We start from the raw sequence: 15,876 nt of genomic DNA, 5'->3' as shown, positions 1-15,876 counted from the left end.
AGAAACAGAAAAGAAAAAGTGACATTTTAATTTGTTGTCATAAGTCATTCCTGTTTTGCCTTCCCTCCACTTTCACCTTCCTCGCTAAGCAAAAGAATTCAAGAGAGCTTCGTACCACACCTAATAAGAGAGAAAAAAGAAAGCAAAAGAAAAAAAAGCGAGGGAAAAAGCTAAAAAGCAGAAACATATATTTAAAATTAAACAATCTCTCTCGTAAGGAAACTCTTTTTTCTTTTCTTTATTGATCTCTCTTTTGTCTTTGTGTTTTCTATAAAGTGATTACAAAAGGAGAGATCAATTATCATACTCTCTTCTTACTTTGTTTTCAGTGACATTGTTCGATTTGATTGACCAAAGAGGTTTCTGAGTTTGAGTTTGGAGAGGAGGGAGTTACACAGGGTTGTTCTTACTCACGGTGGCCATGGAAGCTAGTTCGAGTGGAACTGCAGAGTTGCCTAGGTCTCAGTCCAGAAGGGTTGCTCCTTCTCGTGCAACCACTATGATGATTGATAGACCAAACGAAGATGCTAGCGCCATGGACAGCGAGCTTGTTCCTTCTTCTCTAGCTTCTATTGCTCCTATTCTTCGTGTTGCTAATGAAATCGAGAAGGATAATCCTCGAGTTGCTTATCTCTGTGAGTCACTACTCTTTGACTTTGAGAAGATACTGATGAGTCCTCTTGGTTATGTTTAGGTCTCTTTTCTTTTGTTACTATATATAACAACAAGAGTTCTTGTTTTGCTTTAGCCAGTTTCTATTTTAATGATGTTTGTATAGTCATAGATGGGTTCTTGACATAGACATAGTTGTATAACCAGTATGGTTTGTTTCTGTGTAACACACTCTATTTCTTTGATGTTAGGTCGCTTTCATGCGTTTGAGAAGGCTCATAGGATGGATGATACATCTAGTGGTCGTGGTGTTCGTCAGTTTAAGACCTATCTGCTACACCGGCTGGAGAAGGTAAAAACATAGGTTCAAAACTTCAGATCAATATATATACTTGCATCAATCTTAATCAACTTTTATTTATGTATAGAAAGACTACATACTTGCTTGTGAAGGTAATAAGATTTACACTTTAGTGGATCATTAAGAGCTTACATGTTTTATAATTTTTTGAAGGAAGAAGAGGAAACCAAGCCTCAGCTTGCAAAAAGCGATCCTAGAGAGATTCAGGCATATTACCAAAACTTCTATGAGAAGTATATCAAAGAAGGAGAAACATCAAGAAAACCGTGAGTGCAGGCAAATATTTTATTAGCTTAGCTTGGTTCTATTAACCCCTAGTCTTACGTTCTTGGTCTTTGATTCGTTACTGTAGAGAAGAGATGGCTAGGCTTTATAAAATCGCTTCGGTGCTGTATGATGTCCTGAAGACTGTTGTACCTTCTCCAAAAGTGGACTATGAGGTTCGGTTTATATAATAAGCTAATGATACTTTGATTAGATAGCTCTGCGTGAAGCCTCATTTTCTTGTTTCATTGTTTCAGACTCGTAGATATGCAGAAGAAGTTGAAAGGAAGAGGGATAGATATGAGCACTACAACATTCTTCCTTTGTATGCTGTTGGGACTAAACCAGCAATTGTGGAACTTCCTGAGGTGCGTTTTGTTTGAATACATTACTCGATTAGTATGCTAGAGATATAGTATTTACACTTTGGTCATGTTATGTACTCTGACAAATAGGTCAAGGCTGCATTCAGTGCGGTTCGCAATGTGCGCAACCTTCCTAAACGAAGAGTTCATTTGCCAGCTAATGCACCTGATGAAATGCGCAAGGCTAGATCTAGACGTTTCAATGACATACTTGAATGGCTTGCTTCTGAGTTTGGGTTTCAGGTAGATGTGCTACTTAACTTCTGTTTTGTATAATTCCTAGTGTTGTTAATTATATGATGATTTGCTAACTTGTATTTGTTTCTTCACTTCATTTGGTGAATATAATAGAGAGGGAATGTGGCAAATCAGAGGGAGCACATAATACTGCTTCTTGCTAATGCTGATATTAGAAACAGAACTGATGAAGAATATGAGGAGGTGAGCATTGTTGTATGGTGTGTTACACATCTTCTTGTTACCCTTTATGGTTAGTAATGCTGTAAATTTCCTTGCAGTTGAATCCAAGCACAGTCACCGAGTTGATGAACAAAACGTTTAAAAACTATTACTCATGGTGTAAATATTTGCACCGTGAGCCTAATCTCAAGTATGTGATAAGTTCCAAAATATTTATAATGATCTTTGGTCACATCACACATCTGATCTTTGATGCTTCAACTTGGTTCTTGAAAAGGTTTCTACCAGATTGTGATGTACAACAACTGCAGCTTATCTATATTTCTCTGTACCTTTTAATATGGGGTGAAGCCTCGAATGTTAGATTCATGCCTGAGTGCATCTGCTATATTTTTCACCATGTAAGTTTTCTCAGCTGTGGTATTAGATATGTTACATATCTTTCTTCAGATTCTGGATGGTTTAAAATGCTTTTTTTTTCTTTTCTGTTAAGATGGCAAATGATGTCTATGGGATTCTGTTTAGCAATGTTGAAGCTGTAAGTGGTGAGCCATATGAAACAGGAGAAATAATTGATGAAGAAACGTTTCTGAGAAATGTTATAACTCCCATCTATCAAGTCATACGAAATGTAAGTATATCAAGGTCCCTCATGTTGTTAGGAACTGGACTTATCTTTTGAACTTTAAAAGTGATTGTACTTAACTTGAGAAGGAAGCAAGAAGGAACAAGGGTGGGACAGCAAGCCATTCACAATGGAGAAACTATGATGATTTGAATGAATACTTTTGGTGAGTAATGCTTAACTATTACCTAGACATGATTATTTGAATGTGGTTTCTCATTGTTAGCTTCCTTTGTTTATTTGAAAGGTCTAGGAAATGCTTCAAGATAGGATGGCCTCTTGACCTTAATGCAGATTTTTTCCTAAGCTCTGATGAGAGAACCCCACAGAACGAGGTATGTCATTTTATTCCTAAGCACTCTAGTTAAGTAAAGTTTGGTTATGGTATGAGACTTTTGTTATGTGGCTTTGGTTTAAAGAATTAGTCTTAAGCTGTGTGATTTTTCTTCACATGGTCCTTTGATATATTGATGTTGTGGCTCAAGCCAGAAAGCACAAAGATACTACAGAAACATAATCCTTGTAGGTCTAATCTATTGCAGAGACTGGATCAAGTCACTTATGGGAAGAGAAAGCCTAAGACCAACTTTGTTGAAGTCCGCACATTCTGGAACCTCTTCAGAGATTTTGATCGGATGTGGATATTCTTTGTCATGGCTTTTCAGGTAAAAAAGAGTTTTCATATGTGAAAGAGTTGATATTAGTCTGGAAACAAACTGTTTTTCAAATGATCATACTTGTTCTTGTCTTTTGTAGGCTATGGTAATAGTTGGATGGAATGGTTCTGGGTCTCTGGGTGAAATTTTTGACAAGGATATCTTCAAGAAAGTGTTGACCATTTTCATTACTTCAGCATATCTGACTCTTTTACAAGGTTTTGATGATTCCCAGAGTAGTTTCTTGTATCCCAAGGAAGGGTCTATCTTATTTGATGTTCTAATGGAGGTCCTTGTCATGTTTGCATTGTATAGCTGTATTGGATATCATCCTTACTTTCAATGCCTGGAAGAATTTCAAGTTGTCCCAGATACTGCGTTACCTTCTGAAACTGGCAGTAGCAGCTATGTGGGCTGTGCTTCTCCCAATTGCTTATGCAAAATCTGTCCAACGCCCAAGTGGAGTTGTGAAGTTCTTCAGCACTTGGACTGGGGACTGGAAGGATAAGTCTTTTTATAACTACGCAGTTTCATTCTACGTGTCACCAAACATACTAGCTGCTTTCTTGTTCCTCGTTCCACCGTTCAGGAGAGTCATGGAGTGTTCAGACATGCGAGTTATCAAGCTTATCATGTGGTGGGCTCAGGCAAGTCTTCAATTATTCTTGTGGTTCTTGAAAATATTGGTTTTTCTTTTTGTCATCTTTGTTTCTTTATGATTTGTAGCCAAAACTATACGTTGGAAGAGGTATGCATGAGGACATGCTCTCTCTTTTCAAGTGAGTGATCACTACATTTCTTGTTATCATTATCTAACTTCATAAAGATTTTTGAACTCTTCTACTAGATTGTTAACTTGTTTATGCTCAGGTATACCTCCTTCTGGATTATGCTACTGATCAGCAAATTTTCTTTCAACTATTATGTGGAGGTATGGATCTGATCTTACTCTCTTTAACCTACTATAGTTACTCCATTGTAGGCTGTCTAGATACATGTCGAGCTATAAGTTTATCTCTTCTATGTTGAGCGTTTCCTATATAAAGGTTTGGTTCCACTTCTTGATATCTTATGTCTAGCAACTCTTTAGGCTAGACATACACAAATATATTCTATTTGGTTATACAGTTCTTAGATGATTGTCTCTTTCTACTTCAATATGTCCTCCTTGTACTTATTCACATTATGCCCTTGCTGAGTCTTCCTACAGTGATTTATTTTTAAGCATTGATGACTATCATTATATCTTGCAAACAGATACTACCCCTTATTAAACCAACAAAGATGATAATGAATTTGCACATTCGTAATTACCAGTGGCATGAGTTTTTTCCAAATGGTAAGTTTTCAGATTATCCTCTTTTTCTTGTTGCAATGTACATTGCATTACACTTTTCTTTGACTAACTCATGATTTTTATATAGCAAATAACAATGTTGGAGTGGTTATTGCTGTATGGGCTCCAATTGTACTGGTAAGTAGAGACTAAAAGAGCTCCCAATAAAGAAAGAAAAATGTGGTTATATAAGGCATACTTATATGTATATATATATTTTTTGAAACACTTATATATCTTACTTATTTACATGTGTTATATTCTGAGTAGGTTTACTTGATGGATGCTCAAATATGGTACGCCATTTTTTCCACACTGTTTGGAGGCATACATGGGGCCTTCAGCCATTTGGGAGAAGTAAGTGCTCATGTTTATTGTGCAATCTAGTATACGATAGTACCCTTAAAGGAACTTTAGTTACTTGTTTTGATTCTATTACTATCTACTTCTTGATCACGTTTGGTGTTTCATAGATACGGACTCTTGGTATGTTGCGGTCTAGATTTGAGTCAATACCAAATGCCTTCAGCCGCACCCTCATGCCAACAGAAGATGCAAATAGAAAACATTCGGTACTTAGTTCTCAAACTTACATATAAGTACTTTAATACTTGTAAGAAGGTGGATCACATCTATGTTTTTCTTGTCTGTCATTGATCAATGGTCTATGTAAACTATAGGACAAGAAAAAAATCACGAACTTCTCCCAGGTGTGGAACGAGTTCATAATCTCTATGAGACGTGAGGATAAGATTAGTGACAGGTTAAGACTCTACATTCTTTAGAACAAACACTCTTGTCACTGTAGTGTTTTTGTTCAGTAAATCAAGCAAGAAAGTCATGTAACGCTTCCTTTTCATGTTGTTACTCAGAGATATGGATTTGCTGCTCGTACCGTCTTCTTCTGGTGATGTATCTGTCATCCAATGGCCACCTTTCTTGCTTGCTAGTAAGGTAAGAAATCATTGGTGTTTGTGGAACACTTGTTTTCACTTTAGTAGCAAACAAGGATTCATTGATCAAAAATACATGAGTTATCAACTCTTTTGTTAAGATGCATAAGTGATTATTTCAGTTAGGATCATTCATATGTGTCTTCAACTATATATGTAGATTCCCATTGCTGTGAAAATGGCAAAAGATTTCAAGGGAAAAGAGGATGCTGAACTATTTAGAAAAATTACAAGTGATAGCTACATGCATTATGCTGTTTTTGAGAGCTATCAAACATTGAAGAAGATCATCTCCGCTCTACTGGAAGATGAAGCGGATAGAAGGTAAAACCAAGCCGTCTTCACCCTATCATCTTATGCAACCTTGAGCCCTACCTTCATGACTTCACGTGTATACCTCTTTGAATCAGGGTGATGAATCAGGTGTTTTCAGAAGTGGACATAAGCATAGAGAAGCAGAGATTCATATATGATTTCAGGATGAGTGGATTACCACTCCTTAGAGATAAGCTGGAGAAGTTTCTAAGCATCTTGGTAATGTTTAGAATAGGTTGTTCACTCATTCACTACACTAGGCCTTTACACATGTAACTAATGCTTTCTCATGCTTATGTTCTGTAAACAGTTAAGTGACTATGAAGACGAGGGGACTTACAAGTCTCAGTTAATTAATGTCTTCCAGGATGTTATCGAAATCATCACTCAAGATCTCTTGGTTAATGGTCATGAGTAAGTATATCATCAGATAGATAGAAAGATGCATTATGACACTAGAAGTATAGTGTATGAAAGTCCTCTTGTTTGTTCTTGTTGTAGAATTGTTGAAAAGGCTCGTATTCATTCTCCTGACATCAAGAATGAGAAAAAGGAACAGAGATTTGAGAAGATTAACATTCACCTCATAGATGACAAACGCTGGAGGGAGAAGGTAACATTCAATGAGCATAGTACTAATAATCATCATGTTAATGTTTTTGGGTGTAACAGCAACATGCAGCATGATAATCTGACTACTTCTTTGTAGGTTGTTCGGCTTCATTTGCTCTTGTCTGTCAAAGAATCTGCAATAAATGTTCCTCAAAACTTGGAAGCTCGTCGCCGTATCACATTCTTTGCTAATTCTCTGTTCATGAATATGCCTAATGCTCCAAGAATACGAGATATGCTCTCATTCAGGTGAAACTCAAATCTGTTATGACATATCTGTTTAAAGGGTGCTATATTTTTTCTTTATGTATCTGAATTATACACACTGTTTTTGTTCATGTTCAGTGTTTTAACTCCTTACTACAAAGAAGATGTTCTATATTCAGAGGAAGAGCTTAACAAGGAGAATGAAGATGGGATCTCAATACTGTTCTACCTACAAAAGATTTATCCTGGTACATAAAGTTTTGATTCTTGACAACTTTTACACAAATTCAAGTTTACTGAGTTGATCTTACATGAAATAGATGAGTGGACCAATTTTTTGGATCGCCTAAATGATCCTAAGCTTCTTGAGAAAGAAAAGTCAGAGTTCCTTAGAGAGTGGGTATCTTACAGAGGCCAGACACTAGCCAGAACAGGTACAAATGCTCAAAATCTAAATCATATTGTTCTTAAGTATTACTTTGGTCTATATGCATATGTTAATCTTTGTCTCTCTGATAACTTTTACCAGTTAGGGGAATGATGTACTATAGGCAAGCTCTGGAGCTTCAATGCTACCAGGAAGTTGCAGGGGAAAACGGTTTGTGGTTACTAATTTAGAAGCAAAGCATGAGATTCTTAAACTTACTATTTTTTTTTACTTCTTGTAGCCAAGTTCAGTGTACATCAGGCCATGGCATCCAATGATGAGCATCAGAAGGCTTTCCTGGAACGTGCTAAAGCCCTAGCAGATCTCAAGTTCACTTATGTTGTTTCTTGTCAGGTTTATGGAAACCAGAAAAAGTCTGGTGATATCCACAACAGGAGTTGCTACACAAATATTCTGCAGCTCATGCTCAAGTATGATAAATTTTGATACATTTCAGTGAAAGTTATCATTTGATCTATGTTCTCTAACTATGTCCATTTTATTTTTCTAGATATCCATCACTACGGGTTGCTTATGTAGACGAGAGGGAAGAGACAGCAGATGCTAAATCTCCTAAAGTGTTTTACTCTGTTCTTCTCAAAGGAGGTGGCAAGTTTGATGAGGTACAAGAAACTTGCATGCTGGTTATAGGTTTGTATATATGTCACTCTTCTTGACGTGAATATTCTTTCATCGTTAGGAAATCTACCGTATCAAGCTTCCTGGTCCACCAGCTGAAATTGGTGAAGGAAAGCCTGAGAATCAAAACCATGCTATCATATTTACACGTGGTGAAGCGCTGCAGACTATAGATATGAATCAAGTATGTAACTCTTCATTCTCATAACTGTGGATTTAAGTATATAGTATCCTCATGGTTAGTCTCTATGTGCAGGACAACTACTTTGAAGAAGCTTTCAAGTTAAGAAATGTGTTGGAGGAGTTTAAAAAGGAGCGTGTTGGTAGACGCAAGCCAACGATTTTGGGTCTCAGAGAACATATATTTACCGGAAGGTACAACCTCCTTGCAAGATATCAGTTTCTAAAACATGTCTGATCATGGAAGTATCAACTATGAGCTTGTTGTGTTCTTATGTTTCTCCCTTTCTTGGTATAGTGTTTCTTCACTAGCCTGGTTCATGTCCAATCAGGAAAGCAGCTTCGTGACGATTGGCCAAAGAATCTTGGCAAATCCTCTGAAGTATGTTCGATTTCCGGGTTTCAAGATAATATGCCCAGGCCTATCCTCCATGATTAACTCATTGTTCCTTTTACCGTTGCAGGGTCCGGTTCCATTATGGCCATCCTGACATATTTGACAGAATCTTTCACATAACAAGAGGTGGTGTGAGCAAGGCTTCAAAAGTAATAAACCTGAGTGAGGATATCTTCGGAGGTAATGGCATCTATAGAGGACTAACAGTTGGTTCCAACTTCCAAGCATAACCAATGCAGATAGTGATTAATTTCTCAATGCATGTAGGTTTCAATTCAACTTTACGTGGGGGATACGTTACACATCATGAGTACATTCAAGTTGGAAAGGGAAGAGATGTGGGGTTGAACCCTATCTCTATTTTCGAAGCTAAAGTAGCAAATGGGAATGGTGAGCAGACGCTAAGTCGTGACGTTTATCGTTTAGGGCATAGGTTCGATTTTTACAGGATGCTCTCATTCTATTTCACGACCATTGGATTCTACTTCAGTAGCATGGTATGTTCCCACAAGTTAATATCTTTCTTCCTCCTCAAGTAAATCTTTTAGGACTAAGTTTTGTGTTTGTTTCAGCTCACGGTGATTACGGTTTATGCATTCTTGTATGGGCGTATGTACATGGTTATGAGTGGAGCAGAGAAGGAGATCTTAAGGCTCGCAACCCCGAATCAGCTAGCGGCTCTTGAGCAGGCTCTAGCTACACAGTCAGTATTTCAGCTAGGGTTCTTGATGGTTTTGCCTATGGTAATGGAGATTGGTCTGGAGGAAGGTTTTCGCTCGGCTATTGTGGACTTCTTCATAATGCAGCTGCAACTAGCTTCCGTGTTCTTCACGTTCCAGCTTGGGACAAAGTCACATTACTACGGGAGAACAATCTTACACGGCGGGTCCAAATACCGACCAACGGGTCGTGGCTTTGTTGTCTTCCATGCCAAGTTTGCTGAGAACTACAGGTTATACTCAAGAAGTCACTTTGTGAAGGGACTAGAGCTGCTGTTATTGCTGATTGTTTATCAAGTTTATGGCCATTCGTACCGGAGTTCAAAACTTTATCTGTACATAACGGTCTCTATGTGGTTTATGGTTGGCTCTTGGTTGTTTGCACCGTTCATATTCAATCCGTCAGGGTTTGAGTGGCAAAAGACGGTTGATGACTGGACTGATTGGAAACGATGGTTGGATGATCGTGGTGGTATAGGTATTCCAGTTGATAAAAGTTGGGAATCTTGGTGGAGTGTTGAGCAAGGATATCTCAAACATACGAATATTAGAGGGAGGATCCTGGAGATCACACTTGCTCTTCGCTTCTTCATTTATCAGTATGGGATTGTTTACCAGCTCAATATCTCTCAGAGGAGCAAGAGCTTCTTGGTAATAAAAGAGTTTATCATACTTCATTTGCATCTTTTAGTTTGGCTTGTGACCTAATATATAGCCTCTTTTTCTTTCCTCTTTGTTAGGTTTATGGACTCTCTTGGGTGGTTTTGCTCACATCATTACTTGTTCTAAAGGTTTCACATATCCCTCCTCGTTTAGCTAACTATATGATATAGTCATTAACAATGACATTAACATGTCATTAATCTCAATGCTTATGCTTAACTAACTCTACTTTGATCCTCAGATGGTATCTATGGGAAGAAGAAAATTTGGAACAGACTTTCAGCTAATGTTCAGGATTCTTAAGGCACTGCTCTTCCTAGGATTCTTGTCAGTGATGACAGTGTTATTTGTTGTGTGTGAGCTCACTCTTACTGATCTCTTTGCTTCCCTTCTTGCTTTTCTTCCAACCGGTTGGGCCATTCTCCTGGTAAAAATCCATCAAAATCCTAGTTCAGAAATCATTTTACCAACACTTGAGTCATGTTCTTGATTAGAGCAATTGTTGTTGGTCTGTGTTTCAGATTGGGCAAGTACTGAGGTCACCTATCAAAGCTTTAGGGATTTGGGACTCGGTGAAGGAGCTGGGAAGAGCTTATGAGAAGATAATGGGACTTGTCATCTTTGCACCAATAGCTGTTCTGTCTTGGTTCCCCATTGTTTCTGAGTTCCAAGCTCGTCTTCTTTTCAACCAAGCTTTTAGCAGAGGCCTTCAAATCTCTATGATCCTCGCTGGCCGTAAAGACAAAGCAGCTTCTTCCTACAAGTGACCCAAAACATACTCTGTTCATGTCTCTGTTTTTAGGTTTCTTGAGACTGAAGCAACAACAAACGGTGGCGTTTGTGGTTGTTCAATAGCTGTCTATAATAGGGTTGCATCGGACTTGGAAACCTCACTCTCATCATCACTCATGTGTTGTACTTATCACCATGATTTTGACATATGATCTTTAATAAAATAGCAATATTAATTTCTTCTGGTCTTGATTAGTATTTTTTTTACAATAGTTGCGGTGTAAAGCCTTATGAAAAAAAAATGAATTGAACCTTAAATTCTTGAATGCACAATCAAGAAAACTCGATAATTCTTTCCGACTTGTGTTTGGATGATTAATTATATATATAGTTATTTCAAGATACACCAATTGAATGTGCTTGTGACATATGATGAAACTTCAATTTCCTTGTCATTTGGCTTTTTCTTGCATGTGACAAGTACTTTATTGTATAAGAGATAAAAACAAATTACTAATAGTGTGAACACATACTCGAATTAAATGTGATGGGATGATACGTAGTTAAGCAATTGCTGCAATTCTATATGATTTATAATAATTTTAACTGGAGTCATAAGTTCATAAAATCAAACCTTAGTTTAGAAATATTTTAGATGCATAATCGAAACGTATCAATTTCAGACCTTTTTTTACAAATGTCTTACTACAAGTTCTACTAAGTTTCTACCATTCTCTATACAAATTGTCTTGGTTCAAATTGTTATAAAAAATTTGAAGTCAAACAAGAGGTGATTCAACTTAGCATATGAGTTGAGAAAGACCTAAACATCCAAAGCCTGGACTGAAAACACTTCGAACTTTAGAAATTTCCTAAACTTCCGGTTGAATTTCCCTAACTTTTATAAATTTATAATTAAATATTTATATTTATATATATTAGAAAACTTTTGTAGAAAATCTAGTGTTCTCTGGACACAGTTAATCTATTCAATTAGATTTCCATTATTTATTTATTTTATAACCATTTATAAAGTATTTTCAATCAAAATTACAATAATAAATATTTTTTATTTATCAAGCTATAAATGATCACAGTTGTCAAAGATCATCTTCTTTGCTTTCCCTTCACTGCTTTCTCTCTCTCTTTTTTTTTTCTTTGTTATGTTTCTTCAATTTGCTTAAAATAAAAGCTTTCTTTCCAGCTTTAAGAAGAGACTCACCCAACATCTTTTTTAACCCTCTCATTAAATCCTACTAATCTACAAACCCTATCTCTCTCATTTCACTCCTTACACTCATCCTATCTAGTATCTATTATAAACTCAAATGAAGTTTTCTATCTTTCTTCTAAAATTTAGCTAAATCGAGTTTACTTTCTGGGTTAATTTGAGTGGGCTCAAAAGCTCAAAGCTTCAGAGAAACGCCAATTCCAATTTCATCATTAGCCCTATTGCTAATCTGCGTGTCATCTTCTTTACTTCAAGTTTTCCCCTTTTTTGGGTTTGCTTCAAAATCAGAGAAAGGCGCAAGCTTTATCCTTTTTATCTTCGTTTTCTTCTGCTCTAAGCAGATGATTACTCGAATGGGCAAGAGGGCTTAGTCGATACATTGTATGGTAAAAGAAAAGATTCCCTTTTGGGTGGGTGTCTCTTGCTTCAATCGTAAGTGATTCTATTTTGTGATAAATGTTTTGATATTTAATGCATATAACCTGTTTGCTGATATGCCGCAGTTAATTGCTTGTGCACTTTGAAGTGCTTACAGACTTTCGTGCGTCAATCAATAGCTTTACTTGCCATTATTAGATTCTTCCATTTGTGCATTGAATCTCAGTTTTCAGATTACATTGGGAAGAAACAAAACAAGTTAATTTTTCGTTTGCTTGTAAGATTTGTGATTGTTAGAGATGTCTTTATAAGTCTTCTTGATGTAGGCAGAGGTCTTAATTTAGGTACCCTTTTCTTTGTTTTGCAGGTGGGAGTTTTGTGAGGAAAGGGACCAAAGATGTCATCTGAGAATCCTTTGAGTGCTGAGATGTCTAAGAAGGTCTCTTTGTTTGGTTTAACGGATGTGAAACTGTGGGTGTTGGTTTGTTTGGTAGTTGGAGCATTCTTAGCTTTGGCTCTATGTATCTTATCTGTATGGATTGCATTCCGTCGAAAATCAAGGAGGCCATCTCACAAGATGTTACCTTTCAGTCAAATACCACGCGTGGCTAAAGATATCAGGGTTGATGATAGAGTTGGGCTTCGAAGCCACAATGATAATGTATGTGTCGCAGTTGCTGATAAACCGAGTGACAGAAACTCAGGGAAGATGATGTCTTACTTGGGGAGAACCAAGTCTAGTGATAATGATAGTATAAGCCAGTGTAGCTCTGTGCATCATCATGAGAGAGCTTGTAGTTCTCACTCCGGTGAAGAAGGGAGCTTTGGAGCCGCTTGGAGACAAGCTTCTCTTTCGCAGAGCGTGCCTGTAACAGCATCTCCTTTGGTTGGTTTGCCGGAAATATCTCATCTTGGTTGGGGACACTGGTTTACTCTTAGGGATCTTCAGCTAGCCACCAATCGTTTTAGTGCTGAGAATGTAATCGGTGAGGGTGGTTATGGAGTTGTTTATAAGGGTACACTCATCAACGGTAACGATGTTGCTGTAAAGAAGCTTCTGAACAACTTGTAAGTTTTTTGTTAGCGCTGTGAACTGCTTACGTTTTACTCTCTTAGTAACACTTTCACAATTTTGTCTCTAGGGGACAGGCTGAGAAGGAGTTCCGGGTTGAAGTTGAGGCTATTGGTCATGTACGGCACAAGAATCTTGTAAGGCTTCTAGGATATTGCATAGAGGGTGTTCATCGGTGAGTCTCACTTGCCTCTCATCAGTCTGAATATGCTACTGATCTAGTCTCATCAGTAATCTCATGTAGGAACTATTCTCATGAATTTATCTTTGATTTTGGATGTAATGCAGGATGCTTGTTTATGAGTATGTGAATAGTGGTAACTTAGAACAATGGCTACATGGAGACATGGGGAAACAGAGCACTCTCACTTGGGAGGCACGCATGAAGATCCTTGTCGGTACTGCACAAGCGTAAGTTGCTTAAAATATTGACTGTTGTAGGACCTTTGAGTTGATATTTAAATATAAACATTGACATTTCCTCTGTTGTACAATCCACAGGCTTGCTTATTTACACGAAGCAATAGAACCAAAAGTAATCCACAGAGACATAAAAGCAAGTAATATCCTGATTGATAATGACTTCAGTGCAAAGCTTTCAGATTTTGGGTTAGCCAAGCTCTTAGACTCGGGTGAGAGTCACATCAATACAAGAGTGATGGGCACATTTGGGTAAGCTTAGAATCTGTACCCTTCTTTGGCAATGATTGGTTTGCTGTCTTCACCTTATGAAAGTCATGTGTGTATTGTGTGTATCAGGTATGTAGCACCAGAATATGCTAATACAGGTCTATTAAACGAGAAGAGCGACGTCTATAGCTTTGGTGTTTTGCTTCTGGAAGCTATAACTGGAAGAGATCCAGTTGACTATGAACGTCCTGCTAATGAGGTTAGACTAATTAAAAGTTATGAATATATTGCCTTTTTGGAATCTTGATTGGGTGCTGAAACATTTATATGTTCTCGTTGGCTAGGTGAATCTGGTTGAATGGCTAAAGATGATGGTTGGAACAGGAAGAGCTGAAGAAGTTGTTGATCCAAGGATTGAGCCCAAACCGGCTACACGTGCACTAAAACGTGGACTTCTTGTAGCCCTGAGATGTGTAGATCCAGATTCAGAGAAACGGCCCAAGATGAGCCAGGTTGTGCGGATGCTTGAATCAGATGACAACCCTTTTCGTGAGGTATGTGTACTTGATGGGAAACATTGATACTTTATTAGCGTTATTATTTGATTGGTGTCCAATACCAACGAAATCTTTGCAGGAGCGGAGGAATAGAAAGAGTAGAACAGCGAGTATGGAGATAGTCGAGGCCACAGAGGTGGACTCAGCTGAGACTAGCAAACGGCCTGGTCACTCACAGAACCACACAACACAACCTGAGAAGAAGACTCATGAATAGGAAACATGCTAGTAACTTCTTATCACCACCATATGCTCTACTGGTGATGGATGGATGACACAGGAGTTTCTTCGTGCTTGAGAAGCAAAACAGAAGAGCTGTTCCAGATGTTTTCTTAACATCGGGTGAGTAACTGATGATGCAATCTAATCTTAGGAAGCCAAATATCTTTTTTTGATGATAGAGAAGCCTTTTTGCCTCTCTTGAACTTTGTGATCTTTGGTTCTTCTTAAACTCTGAGTTCTGTCTGTTAGCCCATGGCAGATTTGTTGTACTATGAATTGAATATATTTGTCATCCTCTCACTCTCTTTGATTGAGATGTGTATAATATAATCAAGTTGCGATATATCTTTTAAGAACATTCACATCGGAAAAAAATATTTACAAAAAAGATTCCATATAATAACCCAGAACTTGAATGGGGAATCATCCACAAAGCTATGAACAGATGTGGAGACGTGTGACAATGCCACATCCTGAATAACTGATTTTATATCATGATTCACCTTTTGAAGGTGTTGTCAACCCAGCTTCAAATGCTAACAAGAGTAGCTTCAGCAAAGTGCAGTTTCCCGAAATTTATTAGGCACTAAAATTGTGGGAACTGAATGTTTCAGGGGTGTCGAAGACTGGCCACCCTGAGTACAACTTGGGACAAGGGACAAAAGAGTATGTGATACGTACATGTACTGCTTAGCTTGCGAGTTTCCTGGCACTTTTAACTCCAGCCACATAAAAAAAAAAAAAAAGCAATCTCCAAAACACCACAACAAACATTATCCTGAAACATTTAGAGTCCACGTTGTCCTGAAACAAACATTTGTTTTTGGAAATTTTGTCATAACCATGATTTAATCACTAACCAAGAGAAAAAAAAAAACAATACAGCAAATCTTCATCAAAGTCCACTAACCACTACCACTTGATTTTTAATGGCCAATGAGTTGCTTAATTATTGAGCACTGGGACGACTCTACTGTTGAATAATTACATTTCAATAAATTAATCTTAGTGAATTAGTATCCGAGTCATGGGTCCATTACACTTTTCGCGTTATTGTGTTAAATTAACTTTTATTTGAAAAAAGTTCTAAAAAAATTAACTTTTGTTTGAAAATTAATCTTCTTCGAACGTAAATTTAAATTATAGTCTTAGATTCTTATTAAAAATTCAAGAGTTTAACCAACCATGCTAACTCTTTATTCATGTTCTTTAAAAAACTGCATTCATGTTTTCTTATATTATAATGATGTGGTAAAGGTTGATATGCATGTTTAGTATTATTGACCTATTTATTTAATCCTGA

At 37.3% G+C, this 15,876-nt stretch overlaps 2 protein-coding genes across 6 annotated transcripts; both read left to right on the top strand.

The window, feature by feature from the left end:
- The first annotated feature begins 195 nt into the window (after positions 1 to 195).
- Positions 196 to 10,722, top strand: LOC108830927 (putative callose synthase 6). Of its 2 annotated transcripts, XM_056991270.1 has the most exons (43): positions 196 to 213; positions 330 to 635; positions 864 to 964; positions 1,127 to 1,239; positions 1,326 to 1,413; positions 1,495 to 1,605; positions 1,693 to 1,845; positions 1,954 to 2,043; positions 2,121 to 2,212; positions 2,300 to 2,423; positions 2,516 to 2,653; positions 2,737 to 2,813; positions 2,895 to 2,982; positions 3,190 to 3,312; positions 3,404 to 3,521; positions 3,619 to 3,950; positions 4,030 to 4,082; positions 4,174 to 4,234; positions 4,561 to 4,642; positions 4,728 to 4,777; positions 4,910 to 4,996; positions 5,113 to 5,211; positions 5,320 to 5,402; positions 5,512 to 5,593; positions 5,753 to 5,916; positions 6,003 to 6,126; positions 6,218 to 6,321; positions 6,409 to 6,520; positions 6,617 to 6,768; positions 6,865 to 6,974; positions 7,047 to 7,160; positions 7,256 to 7,324; positions 7,395 to 7,584; positions 7,665 to 7,776; positions 7,854 to 7,976; positions 8,049 to 8,167; positions 8,271 to 8,354; positions 8,437 to 8,549; positions 8,637 to 8,866; positions 8,942 to 9,739; positions 9,829 to 9,879; positions 9,993 to 10,178; positions 10,273 to 10,722. In XM_056991270.1, the coding sequence occupies exons 2-43, from the start codon at positions 422 to 424 to the stop codon at positions 10,516 to 10,518; spliced, it is 5,760 nt and encodes a 1,919-aa protein (XP_056847250.1). In that variant the 5' UTR covers positions 196 to 213; positions 330 to 421; the 3' UTR covers positions 10,519 to 10,722. The 2 variants fall into 2 exon arrangements, with proteins under 2 accessions (XP_056847250.1, XP_018459997.2); XM_018604495.2 differs by lacking the exon at positions 196 to 213 and having other exon boundaries at positions 288 to 635.
- Positions 10,723 to 11,649: 927 nt separating this feature from the next.
- Positions 11,650 to 14,916, top strand: LOC108814229 (probable receptor-like protein kinase At2g42960). 4 transcript variants are annotated; one of them, XM_018586754.2, is made up of 8 exons: positions 11,650 to 12,124; positions 12,460 to 13,160; positions 13,235 to 13,339; positions 13,453 to 13,575; positions 13,666 to 13,836; positions 13,924 to 14,053; positions 14,139 to 14,348; positions 14,431 to 14,916. In XM_018586754.2, exons 2-8 carry the CDS (start codon positions 12,490 to 12,492, stop codon positions 14,566 to 14,568), a joined length of 1,548 nt encoding a protein of 515 aa, XP_018442256.2. In that variant the 5' UTR covers positions 11,650 to 12,124; positions 12,460 to 12,489; the 3' UTR covers positions 14,569 to 14,916. The 4 variants fall into 4 exon arrangements, with proteins under 4 accessions (XP_018442256.2, XP_018442253.2, XP_018442254.2 ...); XM_018586751.2 differs by having other exon boundaries at positions 11,650 to 12,146; XM_018586752.2 differs by lacking the exon at positions 11,650 to 12,124 and adding an exon at positions 12,218 to 12,369.
- Positions 14,917 to 15,876: the final 960 nt, after the last annotated feature.

Source organism: Raphanus sativus, chromosome 7 (assembly GCF_000801105.2).
Source record: "Raphanus sativus cultivar WK10039 chromosome 7, ASM80110v3, whole genome shotgun sequence".
Lineage (NCBI taxonomy): Eukaryota > Viridiplantae > Streptophyta > Magnoliopsida > Brassicales > Brassicaceae > Raphanus > Raphanus sativus.
This window is presented reverse-complemented; position numbering and strand designations above follow the sequence as displayed.

Bases quoted from the DNA above. Each gene is read 5' to 3' on its own strand.
- LOC108814229 (XM_018586754.2), top strand. From the start codon at position 12,490: ATGTCATCTGAGAATCCTTTGAGTGCTGAGATGTCTAAGAAGGTCTCT. The intron at 13,837-13,923 runs GTAAGCTTAGAA...TGTGTGTATCAG, and splicing joins AGAGTGATGGGCACATTTGG to GTATGTAGCACCAGAATATG. The intron at 14,054-14,138 runs GTTAGACTAATT...CTCGTTGGCTAG, and splicing joins ATGAACGTCCTGCTAATGAG to GTGAATCTGGTTGAATGGCT.
- LOC108830927 (XM_056991270.1), top strand. From the start codon at position 422: ATGGAAGCTAGTTCGAGTGGAACTGCAGAGTTGCCTAGGTCTCAGTCC. The intron at 6,322-6,408 runs GTAAGTATATCA...TTCTTGTTGTAG, and splicing joins CTCTTGGTTAATGGTCATGA to AATTGTTGAAAAGGCTCGTA. The intron at 6,975-7,046 runs GTACATAAAGTT...TACATGAAATAG, and splicing joins CCTACAAAAGATTTATCCTG to ATGAGTGGACCAATTTTTTG.